Source organism: Neodiprion fabricii, chromosome 4, assembly GCF_021155785.1.
Source record: "Neodiprion fabricii isolate iyNeoFabr1 chromosome 4, iyNeoFabr1.1, whole genome shotgun sequence".
NCBI lineage: Eukaryota > Metazoa > Arthropoda > Insecta > Hymenoptera > Diprionidae > Neodiprion > Neodiprion fabricii.
In genome coordinates this window covers 22,458,511-22,472,471 of record NC_060242.1, presented here as the reverse complement: position 1 = coordinate 22,472,471, position 13,961 = coordinate 22,458,511, and the positions used below count along the sequence as shown (strand labels likewise).

The 13,961-nt window shown below is 37.3% G+C and overlaps 2 protein-coding genes across 10 annotated transcripts in view; one reads left to right on the top strand and one right to left on the bottom strand.

The window, feature by feature from the left end:
• Positions 1–467: 467 nt before the first annotated feature.
• LOC124180070 (probable tyrosyl-DNA phosphodiesterase) lies at positions 468–5,556 on the bottom strand. The gene is made up of 6 exons (XM_046565095.1): positions 5,373–5,556; positions 5,202–5,279; positions 3,110–4,271; positions 1,608–2,150; positions 1,089–1,290; positions 468–625 (listed from the first exon to the last, which is right to left on the bottom strand). Exons 1-6 carry the CDS (start codon positions 5,407–5,409, stop codon positions 485–487), a joined length of 2,163 nt encoding a protein of 720 aa, XP_046421051.1. The 5' UTR covers positions 5,410–5,556; the 3' UTR covers positions 468–484.
• Positions 5,557–13,435: 7,879 nt separating this feature from the next.
• LOC124180065 (transient receptor potential-gamma protein) overlaps positions 13,436–13,961 on the top strand; it is a 110,507-nt gene continuing 109,981 nt past the window's right edge. For all 9 annotated transcript variants that reach the window (XM_046565084.1, XM_046565085.1, XM_046565081.1 and 6 more), the window contains exon 1: positions 13,436–13,940. The gene's annotated coding sequence lies outside the window, so the exon portion shown is untranslated. The remainder of the gene's footprint in view (positions 13,941–13,961) is intronic.

The following is a 13,961-nucleotide window of genomic DNA, read 5'->3' as shown; positions in this document are numbered from 1 at the left end:
AATGAACCCATGCTTCAACCCATGAAGCATGTAATACAAGCATTTTATTTTCAATGCAAACCTATTCTGAAAATACTAGCTTCGAAGGTTATCTTGAAGCACAGGATTTGAAATAGTTTTGAGTTTATACTTACCGACTTGGTCAAATAACATCAGTTTTCGTTCTGAAAATTGTAGGTTTTACAAAGGAATATTTTAACCCGGAACTGTCATTTATGTTAAAAAATACAATATTCTATTTACTGGAATAATTGGAATAATACAACAGGATATGAAAAATAGGAATGCTTTGAGTAGAGAAATACTGTAATATACATTGGCTTGAAATATAAGACTGAAAAACGAATAAATAACGAAATTTTATGTATACGTATTGTTCACTCTAAAAGACAGAACGTGCTAAATAATAGAATTGATCAATTCCGAAAGAAAAGGTAGTACTCAGATCGAAATTATTACAAATCACGTAAAACTACAAATATTTTTATTCGTATCCTTTGAAAAATTCCATAACAAAGGGTTTATCCTGAGCCTCGTAACGGGTTAACGGAACGTCGTATGGAATTGGAAACCTCGGTGTACCGTCAGGCGTTTCCCGTTTGATATTAAAGACAGTGTTTCCAGTCTGAGAAGAATACGGATTATGATTGATTTACTAGCAGCTGTGGAATTTGAATTATTCTTTACAGACAAATTGAGGGGGCTAGGCGGTGTAAAATGTTCTCAATAATAAATTGTTGAGAATATACCGAATTGATAACATTGAGATTGCGATTTTTGGGGGCAGTTCTTTCACTACACCTCAAGCGAGACATTGTTCACACATTTATTCAAACAATAGTTAGAGCAATTAGGTATCAAGATGTCGTAGCTTACAATTAGATGGAATGCTGTTGTAAGACTAGACGAAAAATTTGTATTTAATCGAACAAGTTCACGGATAGATCGCTTTTCGATTTGAATAATTTATTCGCACAACAGAACACTCTCGTTTTGGGTATTTTTGTAAAGCCTGGTCCCTTCAACACCGATTTCATAGCTTCAAGAGAACAATATCATATTCCTCTGTACAAAATACCGTAACTTACGACTAATTTCGGCACGAAGATAATTCCAGCTTCGTAGCTCATGATGTAATGATTCCCTCTTCTATGTCCCCATGCAGCCTTACTCAAATTAGCACTCGTCAGTACGAACCAGGGAATTTCAGATTGATCTGGCGAAATTCTCGTGTAAGTTTTGATATGTGGAATCGCTCGGTCTCGCCGGGTATTGCTGGCCTTCCATTGGCTGCCGGAATAAATACATGAGACGTAAATGATGGATCAAAAATTTTTAACGAATCATGTGAAATCCCAACAAGGATACACTGGAGCCAATCAATCATATTTGTTGCAGTCTGTGAAATAAGAATTCAGCTATTGCCGCAAATCAGTAATAATATCTCTTTCTGGATCTGGAATCTCTAGTTTTGAAAAACTGAATCAATAGCTTTAAGAGTAAATGTCGACAAAGATTGGGTCTGTATCTTTGGATTGAGAAGACACCAAGCTTTCAGGTAGTGAAATACATCTGTAACAGAACGAATCAAGAATCATTAAACTTACTAAAGATATGATTCCAGCCACTGTTGTTTCTGATGGGTTGTTAATCCGTAGGGTAAACAACAAGCGCCTTTTCTCATGTCAAAGCTGTTTTTGTAGTTATTAATTGACGGATAGATGAACTGGAATCTTGGGTGACTTTTCAATCCCTGATTTTTTTCCCTGCACATGGCAGGTATGATTTCTTTAGACAGCCAACTCTCATAATTTGGTCCAAGGCTTCCGATGCTCGAGCACTGTGCAATTATCGGCCATTCGGGTGCATTTGGTGGCAAAGTAACGTGCTGGGATAAAATAGTTGACAGTTTTCTATGACCCCAAGCATTGTGTTCTGCGTCTTTGTGATTTCCTGGCACTGACGCAACAAAAAATACTTTAACATCTGAGAAATCAGCTTTCCTGATCGCCTGGACCCATTCGGTCAAATCAGGCAAATTGTACTTCTGCAAATAACGTTCAAAATCCTTTTTGAATCCTGTCGGCGATTCACCGTCACTAGTATTTGCAGAATCTGGCAGGCGAGGCAAGTGAGGCGATATCCAGACCCTAATTTAAACGAGTTGTATTAATTTTATGCCAGATTAAATTTCTGTCTATAGTTTTAATTAATTATTAAATGCAACGGGAGACCACAGTCCGTTCCCAACTTTTTGATTCCTTTTTGTTACGACTTCAGCTAAAAATAACAACATGTGACCTGAGAATTGAAAACCACGCTCAGCTGCCGAATTTCATTCCGTCAGATTTCTCCTAATACGGGGTTGAAGTTCGTTACGTTAAGACACAATGACTTTAAATGAATCAACATTCCAACATATGAGTATTTTCTGCTTTATTACGTATCACTGAATTAAAAAAATCCTCAAATTGGAAACAACAATTTTTCATGATAATCCATCGTTTTCTTAACGTTAGGAACCTCAGCCTCATCCCCTAATACCGTGAACCTTGTATTTTTTGAATATTTTATGTCCAAACTACTCAAATGCTTGATCTGTGGAATTAGAAGTTCCAAGTTTTGCTGAGTACATAAATTTCGACTTAGAGAGGTAGCAGAATTCTCAAGGCACAATCTTCAATATAAATATCTCACAATTCACTGTGATGACATTTTTAGATGAAAGTACAATGAGATATCAAAGGAATTTCATAAAAAAATTACCTTGCACTCTATACCGCACGATTTTGTTTTATAATCAACAGATATAAGAACTTTAAAGGTGAGACGATATTTTTAACTAGATATCTGTAGTATAAGATTCATTTCATAGGTATCATCAGTATATATAATATGGGATATTCTATGTTAGTCAAATTAGACTTACATCATATAAATCAGAGTAAATAAAACAAATCCGTTTATGTGAACCATTTAGGTAAAATCAGGCGTTCTTACTCGCGTGAGTTCTCTATCAGCAGTAAAGATCGATTGTCCCTCTATATGGGTGTGCTAAAAAGTAGGAAACAAGACGCTGCAGTATCCCCCCGATTCTTAGCTGACTAACCCTTGAGTTCTATTCTCCCAATCATCGGAATAGAGATTCGCTGTGGAGACAACAACTCTGATTCCGTTGTTGCGGTACTTCAATACCATTAGCTTTGAATGATGACAACCGAACGTTGGCATTTTAATATGAATAGTTTTAATGTTTGGTGGTAATTTTTCCTGGTCTTCTCGTTCCCCGTAGAGTATGAGCATGTCCGACGATTGTCCGGCAAGTAAATATTGAGCACACAGCCATCCAGCATCGAGCATGAAATTTATCTGGAGGCTTGATACTATCTCACCTAGACTTCTGTCGAGAATCTCAGGGAATGTTAGGGAAAATTTTTGATCGTGAGTTTCCTTGCAATCCTCGACTCTTGTGAAAAATAAATGATACGGCGCAGACAAGGCATATTTCAAAGCAAATTCACCTGGCTCGACAATAGACATTTTTATCCCGCTGCTTCTTATCTTTTCTATAACCTTCAATCTCATTTCATTTCTCAATGCACTCGTGGTGCTACCAGCATAAGCTGTCATTAAATCTGGCTCCTGATCACCAAGCTGAGAATTTCCGTTACTTGTGCTCGCGCCACCAGCTTGCCCTCCAACTCTGTTACTACGATTCTCTATAGCTTGATCATTTTTAAATCTTTTAGAAGACTCTGAGTCTTGGTTCAAGTGTTCAGAGTTTCTTTTCAATCCCAATGTGCTCGTCATCTCGTTCCTGCTTTCCAATTTCTGTTTTTTAATTCTGTCAGCGAGTTTGCTCCATGTTTCATTGGATACGTCATCTTTGATTAAACTCTTACTATCCGTGGCCATTGTTATATCGCTGGAATTGCTCGTTGATGGCTGTGAGAGCGAAATCGCTCGTTTGTCCATCTCTCGTAATTTTGCCTCACGTCTTTCAACGGCGATTTTTTTATTTCTGTCTATCTTATCTTTAAGGTCTTGGGGGATGCTATTTGTGAACTGAGGAATATTTCTTATGCTGCTTCTTTTATCCTCTATCGAGGTTTGCCCTGTCCCGATTTCATCATTCCTATCCCTTTCTTTCCTCAACACCATTTGGAGTATTTTTAACTGATCCAGCAGTGTCGATCTGTCACTACATTCAAAATCAAGTCGGGGAGGAACAGTTATCGTACCATCGAGTTGATCCGTCACCAATTTTTCCACTGTAAATTTGAATATTGGTCAACTGGAGATGAATTACTGATGAACTAATTTTTAGTATATATGAGTAAGACGACAAGTATCAATTTTATCAAGGCATTACTGACAAAATAAATTAGGTCAATAAATAACACCAGTCAACACGATTTGTGGGCCTCGGTAATGCATTTTATTTGTTTTACCTTAAAAGTAAAGAAAATTATTGTCATTCTTAAAAAATTTTGATGGTGTAACCAGAAGAACAAGTTTTCAAATTTTGTGTATGTATAACTAAATGGGTAAGTTTCTACGTTACTAGCATTAATCTAATAAGTCATTTGAATACGAATCACTCTTTACACAGTTTCATTTATTCTTTCAAATTGGAAAATAAAACATTCATATTAGCAGCGAGCGTCGCGCAGAGTGGATAGCGGCCACAGTCCACGTATAGTTATCACCTCATACATGTCTTGTGGTTTCAGATAGCGTCAGAATATGATAATTTATCAAACCTGTAGTGTGAGTATAACAAAGGTCAAACTTCTTTGAAGAAATAAAAAACGAATAAAGTTCCATCCGCCAGAATTTTGAACCCAAGTTCACCAAATCCTTACACCAGAACCTTAGCTACTGCACCACCCGCTTACTTAGAGATGCGATACACCAGAAAATATTCATTTTGAGAGCCATGCCGTTCGCCAGCTTGTAACCACGCTGCCGTTTCAAACCACGACCTGTCTAGATTCTTTGTTAAAGTTATTGAAAAGTTCGTTAGTTCCGCATGCATGAGCAGTGATAATAGACAGTGGCATTTCAAAATGACAAACTTAAAATTAAGTAGGTGACAGGTCTATTGTCGATGTAAATGTAACAAAATGCTTAGTGAAGAAGAAATTTAAGTCGACAAAATAAAACTACTATGCAGATTGTAACTAAATACGTATGCTTACGGTGCGGATGAGACATTTCGGTGAAGTGTATAGGATTTCTGCGATAACATTTTTCCTTGTACGGACAAACTTGTTTACCTATAACGACAAATTTAACAAATAATCATAGACAGACATAACCTTCTTGACAGTAATTTAACGAATTAATAACATGCGTGCGGTAAAATTTACCGTCAGTACTGGTGCAATTTCCGGGATGAATGTTCATGATTGATAGGTGTATTATTCTTAATCAGTCGTCGATTTGTATTTCATATCGCTAAAGAAAACTTTTCGTACAGATTCCAATACCAGAGAGTAGAAAATACTAAACGTTGACCGGAGACTATAAACAGAGAGAAATCTCTATAAAGACAGAAATTCGTCGCGCGCTTGCGCTCTCTGCGGTGTTTCAGTGGCAGAGTTGAGAACTTACTGCAGAGCTTCAGAGGGTAACCGATCACGACATGACGTCGGTTGCAATAACCTTCCGAGTAACACAATCGTCCTAATGGTAAGACCAGGTCAATATTTAGCTTGTCCGTACTTACCGACTTATAACGTTACCGAATCGTCAGCGATTCAAGAAATTAATAATGAGAATCAATTTTTTCCAAAATTCGTAGCAAGACAGTGATTTAATTAGAGTATAGGTACCCGAGAGAAGAATGTATATATAGATCATAAATAATAATAGATCAGATGTAATAATGATGCAGAGACCAACAAGTATATATATATAATATATACGGCCATGTACGATATTAATATACGTGTTCCATTTACGATTAATACGTGATGCACACTATAAATTTTATAATTTTCCGGGAGACAAACTAGATTACCTACAATAATACGTCTATAATATGAAAATACAAGAATTATTCATTTCGAAATGGGATTCTATTCGACACGCGCTCGATATATTCCATAACATCAATATTCATAATTATACCAACAACTTTTCATTTGCTCTCTCGATCTTGAATTTTCGAAAGCATAGAATCGAAACGCTGTTTTAGCTAATCGCAAGTGAAGTACCTACGTTGGGTAGAGAAGCAGAATTGTTTTTCGAAAAGTGTTTGGATGGAAAAAAATTCAGAGTAACTGTAATACATCACGGATTCGCTAATTTTGATCGAGATGAAATACATGCTCCGTATATGAGACAGTATTTAACGCAGTACCTTAATTTAAAGGCCTAAAAACTCAGATAACATTTTGGATAGGAAATAAAACCGAATGACCAGGATCAACAAATTGCAATTGGTGAGTGGTTGGCATTGTATGCACAGGAATACATGACAATAACGTCGTTCAATTAGAACTGTGCGTAATGTTTAAAATCTGTCAGCACTCAGCTGATTGTTCTGTGGTATTTTTTGACGAAATGTATTGACATAATATCACAATACGTTATACTTCCATGCATGTGTAATCGTGATTTGTAGTATTATATAGAAAAAATGTTACGAGCAGATTCCGTTTGCGTCACATGCACAAAGACAGTGTTCATTCTGTATACTGTGAAGCAGATACGATAATTTTTTGGGGAGTCCATCGTGCCCCAGTCTCCCCTACAACTATGTCATCTCGTAAAACACTGACAGCGAGTAAGCGAGCACACGAGCGCAAAAATCAGTTACACTAGGCATCCGACACCGATCGAGCTTTAACGAGCGAGTGTTTTAAAACTAGTTCTTTTCAATTCGCGCACCATTCTATTATCGATGTACCAAAATAATCCAAAAGACAATTATATCATATTAATTGTCGAGCTCAAACGTAAAAAGTAACGATTTTTACCAAAAAAATTCTCAACGAAAATGAATGTGATTCAACGTTTTTTGATGAGTTTTTTAGTTCATCGATGATAAAAATACAATCCATTACTGTTTCTGAATAAATCGAAAAATACTGAAAATCAGGAAAAATTGTTATTCTCAGAAACTTATGAATCGATTGATTTCAATACCGGATATGTTTTAGGGGGTGATAGTATCTTCTGGGAAAAAAACAGCTCCATAACATTACTGTTGCAGTGTCGCACTGGCTTTTATTATAAATCAACCGCTGGGCGTACGAACTGTGTGGAAAATGTAAAGAACGTGTTTGGAACGTGCGATTGGTGGGTTTATGAACTTCGAATCCTTAAATAAGATTTGTTGACTGTTAATAAATCTTCATTTGGGATAACATGGTGTGAAATTCCTTACAGTTAGTGCTAATTTTTTTTCAATAGAAAAAAAAAATTTGTACTAATTCTCGCTTTATCTGCCATAACTTTAGAGTACGCTTACAATAATAGACGTATTTTAGTGAGATGTTGATATTCTGTTCGCTTCGAATACTACAAAATTTCGATTGTAGTTGTAACAGCACACGTATTGAATTTCACATTAACGAACACGCTTTGTAACAGTTGAAAAATGATTCCCGAAAATAGACAACGAAATATATTTATTTACTGTAACAAGACTCTTTTCTCAGTGTAGGGTGTATAACGTGTAGAGTGCAGACACATGTAACACGTATGCAATAGTGAGGGCATCGTTAAAACAGGGTCAAGTATTCATTATACTGGGTCGGTACCGTGAACCACCGCACATCAAACTAGCAAGAGTTTTGAGGAAGTACCACACTTCCGCTGAGAGTCAATTGTTGTTCTCACTTTCAGAAGAGACCCTGTGCAAAGCACAATGAAATTTTTCAACAACGGACCACCAAGGTCCCAGTTTCGAATTTTCAGCTCTAACGGTAACTTTGCTTTACATTAACGTAGCTTCCTAATTTTTGCCATATGCGATGAAGGTTAATTTTGAGTAAGACTGCGTAGTTAGTTACACGTATCCGAGTTCATTGTTACCTACTTATCGTTAATCTTCTTCTGCTCGGCAAACGATTGTTTTCATTTATCCGCGTCTCGTCATCTCACCTCGTAACTGCAATCGTTGAAGTCGGATAGCTTTTCAAATGTTTCAACACGTACCTGTAAGTTTTGCGAGTTGTTCTCAAGTGTGCTTCGCTGTGTTGATTAGCGTTAGCTAGCTTTGAAGCGTCTCAATTTTGAGCTGCAGCACTAGCTTAGTATTCTACTGATCGTGGAACTATGCTTGCGAACTCTCTTAAGACTGAGCATCGTTGTACATTCTGCAGCTAGTCTAACGGTCTTGACAGTTAAGAATAATCATTACTCACAAGGGCAGGATCATACGAATTTTCACATTACTTTCAACATCTTATAGGATAGATATGAATATACTTACGTTAAACTTCGGTCACTGGTAATAAAACTAATAGTTTTCTTAACGCCACCGCACAGTCTCGTTGCATCCTTCTGTGATGATTTTTTATTAGAAACTTTTCCCGTCGAACGATGAAAGGTTGCTCCCCAACTTGTCGCCACCACGCTGAACCTGAACCCGTAAAATTATGCTGAATTTAGAGAGGAAAAACATTTCGCGTGTAGCTCTAATTATGAAATGTTACCGTGAAAAGGAAGTGGGTACGTAGCTGGATACACATGGATATACATTCTGTAACCTTTTATAATCTAGTTGCCGTGGTAACGGCATGTGCCTAACGTTCGAGTCTCTGCATACTTCATTCGCGGCGTATTCCTACTTCATCTCTGTAACTATAATCGCACCTCTGTTCGGTTCAAGTTCGATTTTAACTCAACAGCTTTCACCGCTTCTTACACAGAACAGTGTACTTCAACGACTTCGATTAAGTGAGCAATTCTTACCGAGTATCGTGCTAATCGTATGGTAGAACATTCGCCGAGCATACAATTTTGCTAAATGTAGCCAACGTCTGAACTATAGCGGATCGGTGATGACAAATGAGTAAAGTCAAACCTACTGAAAATTATTCTGTAATAAATCGCATAATGTTATGACTAAAATTTGTACGTGTGTAAAGTAAAATACATGCATTTTAAGATGTGAATACGACTTAACGCATAGCAAATCATATAAATAATCATGAAGTATAGATTATAAAATAAGACACTTGACAAATCATAGGTTTCGGTATATGATTTGTTATGTATTTTATCTCCTAATCTATACTTCATTATTTATTACGTGATTTGTATTGCATGATAAAAAACATCCGAATTTCAGTTATAAAGCAACTGGAAATACACGGTATTTTGGAACAATAAAAACAAAAGCATTCCCGGCTAAATATGAGTCCGCAAATTTGATACAATTCTCGGTCAGTTATCATTTTTAGACTGCTCATTTTCAGAATGCAGAATTTTTTTTGCCAACTTACTATAAAGTCTAAATTACGAACGAATTAGTAAATTTTTCACCAAAGTTTGTCGGTTTTCACAATTATAAATGCTGATATTTTCGGTGCGATCAAAATCACCACTTCCGAAATGGTTTCAAAATTCGTATATTTCGCTGCAGAATATTCGCTAATTTTTTAAACAAAATCAAAGGTGCGTTAATGAAAGTGTTATCCAAGTAAGGAGAATAGATAGCGAGAGAAATGAATGTTTGTATATCGTGACAAAAGGGTGTCAGAGTATTCTGTCATTTCTCGGTTTTCCTGTCAAAAATTTCGGAAACATTTCAACTCATTCTTTCAATCAAATTCATTAAGTTATACGAATAATTTTTTCACTTCTAAATTGAAATAGTCAACCTATCTCAAATTTCATTAAAATTTTTTCAATCTCAATCACTGATCATTTCAATGAACATTCGTAATTTCTATTTCAAGAAAAAAATGTCGTGGTGTATACGTACAAGGTGATCCAGCACTTTCATTCTATAGGCTAGCAATGTTTTCTTCCCAAGAATCCGTGACTGCGATGCTTTTTACTTCTGATAGGGAATTTGTCGTTTTCGAATTACAGCCGTTTGAAATTGGCCAATACGGTAGCATCTGGTGAATCAGGAAAGCTTCAGAGTATACGACAATCAAATGCCGATCTGCCAGCACTATTCTGATTGTGAGCCATCATGTGCTGGTCGTACTGGACAATTTCAAAAGGCTGTAATTCCTTTCAGGTTCATTGGAATGTTCATTCAAAGGTACGACTTTATTGTCTGGTGAGTTTTTACTGTACGGCATTAGGATTAGCTAGAGCCCAGAGACTACGAAGATCAGAATAATGGGAAAAATGTTTGTCAAGCAAGGTTTCCTTTTAAGGAATAATACAAGACAGAAAATAAAGTTCGAAATCGTAAGGGGTGAGGGTTGAACGTTGTTCAAAACAGCATAGAATGCCCCGTGTGTAAAAATATATAAATATAATATACAGTAGTAAGTAACTTTGGGTATTTTATATCTGGTAAATTATTCAGCAGAAAAAAATGTATCGTCAACTTGGAAACACGATTCAACCTTCAAAAATTCATTTTCTGATAAAGCTATAATTTCTGGCACATTTTGTACATGTGTGTAACATGTGGACGAATGATTCTCGTAATCTCGTGTGAAACCTCAAGTAGGTACTTGGTGGAGATGTTTCAGGAAACTTTTGAAACTCTGACATCTCCGATGACAAAATGGCGAATGCTTGAACTCTGGAAGAATTATCATGTGTATTACGAACTCCGAAAGAGGGTATAAAAATTTCATTTCGGTTTAGATCAGTTATCCCTCAGTCCTCCGTCCACGTTTTTCATCGCAGCATTCGGAACAACAAAGCATCTCGTTGTCAGTCGATTTCCAAACAGCGTTAAACATGGAACCCGGTAACACCCTTACGATTTCCGATTGGCATAAATTAAACCAGCTCTTTTTGGCTTCGGTGAAATACGCTTTCATAAATTTCAACGCTGTGGTAACTCCAGCAAATAACCGAAGCTTTTTTGTCAATCCAGCTATTTTCACTTCGTGATTTATGATCTTTCACAGGACCAGGTGTAATACTCTCGGTAATAAACGAACGCAGTTCGCGCCTTGGCAAACGTTCGCACTTGATTGGTCGTCCGCGATGTTCATGCGTAAGTGCTAATATTCTACATCGCGGTTGTATACTTTATGTTGCTCACTTCGTGTGCGTTATGTACCCACAGAGGAGCTAACTGCGGTTATTATTCCAGCATTTCCTACCTTTTAGTATATCGTGAGAATAACATACAGACAGCATTATGGGTTTAACAAGGCTGCTAAATTTACTACCACGTTAAAAAATGTGAGTATTCTCGGGAGAAAATGAGACGAAGCAAATAAAAACATACGAAATGTAAAACGAAATATTTTGCTGCGTGAACATAACCGAGGTCAGTTTAATAAAAGAAAAAAATTAAGCTGTACCTCATTGGGCAAAAATAATGAACGTCGTGGAAAAATACAGTCAATTTTTTTTTTCATCAGTAAGGGTGTGGAAGTGGATAGGTCGACTTCAATTAGTTCATTGTTTGGCTAGTCTGTCGTGCAGGTAGCGGTCGACTAAAGGAAATTGCGGGCAGAAATCCGTCATATACCAACTACGCAGCTAGCTAATTTCTTTTTCCATTTATTAAAAAAAAAAAAAGATCCTGATTCATTTTATTTGATTCAGCGTGAATATTGTTAGTAATATTAAACAGATATCCAATGTAACATAGGTTTCGGGGACAGGATCTTCGAAACGGGAGATCATATAAAAATTCATTCGATTACGAGATAAATGCACACAATGTGCAAAGTAAAATAATAAAACATTGGAAGTAATCGTCCAATAATGACATTGGCTCAAAATTTCCAAAAAAGGCAAAACTTTAGGGGACATTTTTGCAAGTGAGTAAAACGGGACCATCACGAGGAGAAATAATGTAAGTGAGTAAAATTCATAAAAGTTGATGATTTGTACAAATTATAATTTTTTCCGTATTGTTTTTATGATTATGACTCGAGACGAAATAAAATATCCTCCGAGCTTTCCGAATACTGCTTATTATTTTCGAATTGTATATTCATTTGAAAATTATGAATTAAAAATTTTCGAAAAGTTACAATTATACCAATCGTAATAAAAAGTAGGAAACAATTAGAAAAGCTCCATTCGATAAGCTGATTAAAAGGTGAAAGAAACAAAGTGAATGTAAATAGTTATTCGACTTTGCAATTTCGTTTGGCTTTACAAATAATGCCTCGCATATCACATAAGGTGGAACGTATTATTATTAACATGCCGTCGGTAATTTATTTTTTAATACCTTGAACATAAAAGAAATCGTAATTGTTGATACGGTAGAATTTCTACTTGACTACTGGCTATTACAGTATGTCGACGCAATACAAAAAATACTAACAAACTGAATCAAAAATGATTCAAAACCATACCTGACTTAGGCACCAGTCACTTGTAGCACGACTCTGGTAGTGATCCTTGAAGGCTGGTACAGAACACATGCTCACAAAACCAGTACAATCGTGAACGAAGATCGGCTATTGTATTATTTTATTGCAATATAACTGGTATTGACTGTCCAGTTCCAATATAGTAGAACTGAATTATATGCACGCACAGCAAGGGTCTGTTGAAATTGCCAAATATGGCGAGGGAAACATTTTCACGTTTAATAAAAATGTTATTTGATTCAACAAAAGAGTCGTCACAGTGACAATTTTTGTTATCAAGTGGAACCACATTCATTTGAATTAAAAAAAAAAAAAAAAAGAAACAACATTTATTGCGCCGTATTCGACCGCATTATTTAAATTTACTCACACAAAGTCCTAAAAACCTCTGCCTTCTTTTCACATGTAATATTAACATCTCTTTCCATGTCCGCGCTTGCCGTGTCCCAATGATCACGTCAAATTCTACTACGATTCAATATCAAACGATTAGGTGCATCGTAGTTCGGTAAAAATTCGGACATACTGTCAACAATCGATCAACGTGCGAATATAATTCGAAAAAATCAGCTTATCCTCCTTATTCTCGTATCACAAAGAATTTTGTTAAGAAATTCAGTTGTTTCAAATTTGAAAGAATCATCTTCTCTAAATGATAACGAGTGTCTAAATGCATGGATCATGCGTTTCGCCATCGGTTGATACGATTCAAGGATGTCAAAGCTCGCACATGTGAGCGGAAAACGTACGAAGTCACAACTGGATTATAGGGTGGAATGGAAAGCAGAAGAAAGACAAGAGCGTCGCAGAGTGAGAGAGAGAGAGAGAGGGCGGGAGAGGGTGGGAGAGACGGCGAGAGAGCGCGAAAGGGATGAGAGTGGAACGGAGAGGTTGGCTCTGGAAGATGAGCGGTAGGGAGTCGACGGAGAGCGTCGCGACGTCGTCCACTCAGTCACCGCCCAGGCCGCGCCGCGAGCGATACCCCGTTGAACCCGACGCACGAGCACGCGTTACACGAACCCAAAGTACCCCGGATGAAAGTTAACGTGTCAAGCGAGCACCCGCCGACAGACGACGAATGAACAATCGGTAGATGAAAAACCGCGAGTGAAGCTCAGACAGGTGAGGGTCGTTTCTCGCCAGGGTCGAACTTCGACGATAACCGAGTGACAACGGCCGCCGGAGAAGTTTCGAAAGGTAAACGGCCCGCTGCTCGGTAAAATTCATCTCGTCAATTAAGACGGGGTGTTAATATTTGCACGAGTTGACCGCGAAGTTTACGACACTGGTGCACCGCTGAAACACCAACGACTCGGACTTGATTCGGTGAAACAGAGCCAGGGTGGAGGGCAAACCTCCGCATCCTGACGACAGCAGCAGTCGCTTCCTCTGGAGGCGTTACGAAGACAGTCAAGATTCATCGCTGCGAGAAGATGTCGGAAAGTCAAGGTTAGTCGGAACAACGCGATT

Excerpts from the sequence above, each read along its gene's own strand:
- LOC124180070 (XM_046565095.1), bottom strand. The coding sequence starts at position 5,409 with ATGAACATTCATCCCGGAAATTGCACCAGTACTGACG. Across the intron at positions 2,151-3,109 it reads TGGGAGAATAGAACTCAAGG|GGTCTGGATATCGCCTCACT; the intron begins GTTAGTCAGCTA and ends CGTTTAAATTAG. Across the intron at positions 626-1,088 it reads TCTTCGTGCCGAAATTAGTC|ACTGGAAACACTGTCTTTAA; the intron begins GTAAGTTACGGT and ends TATTCTTCTCAG.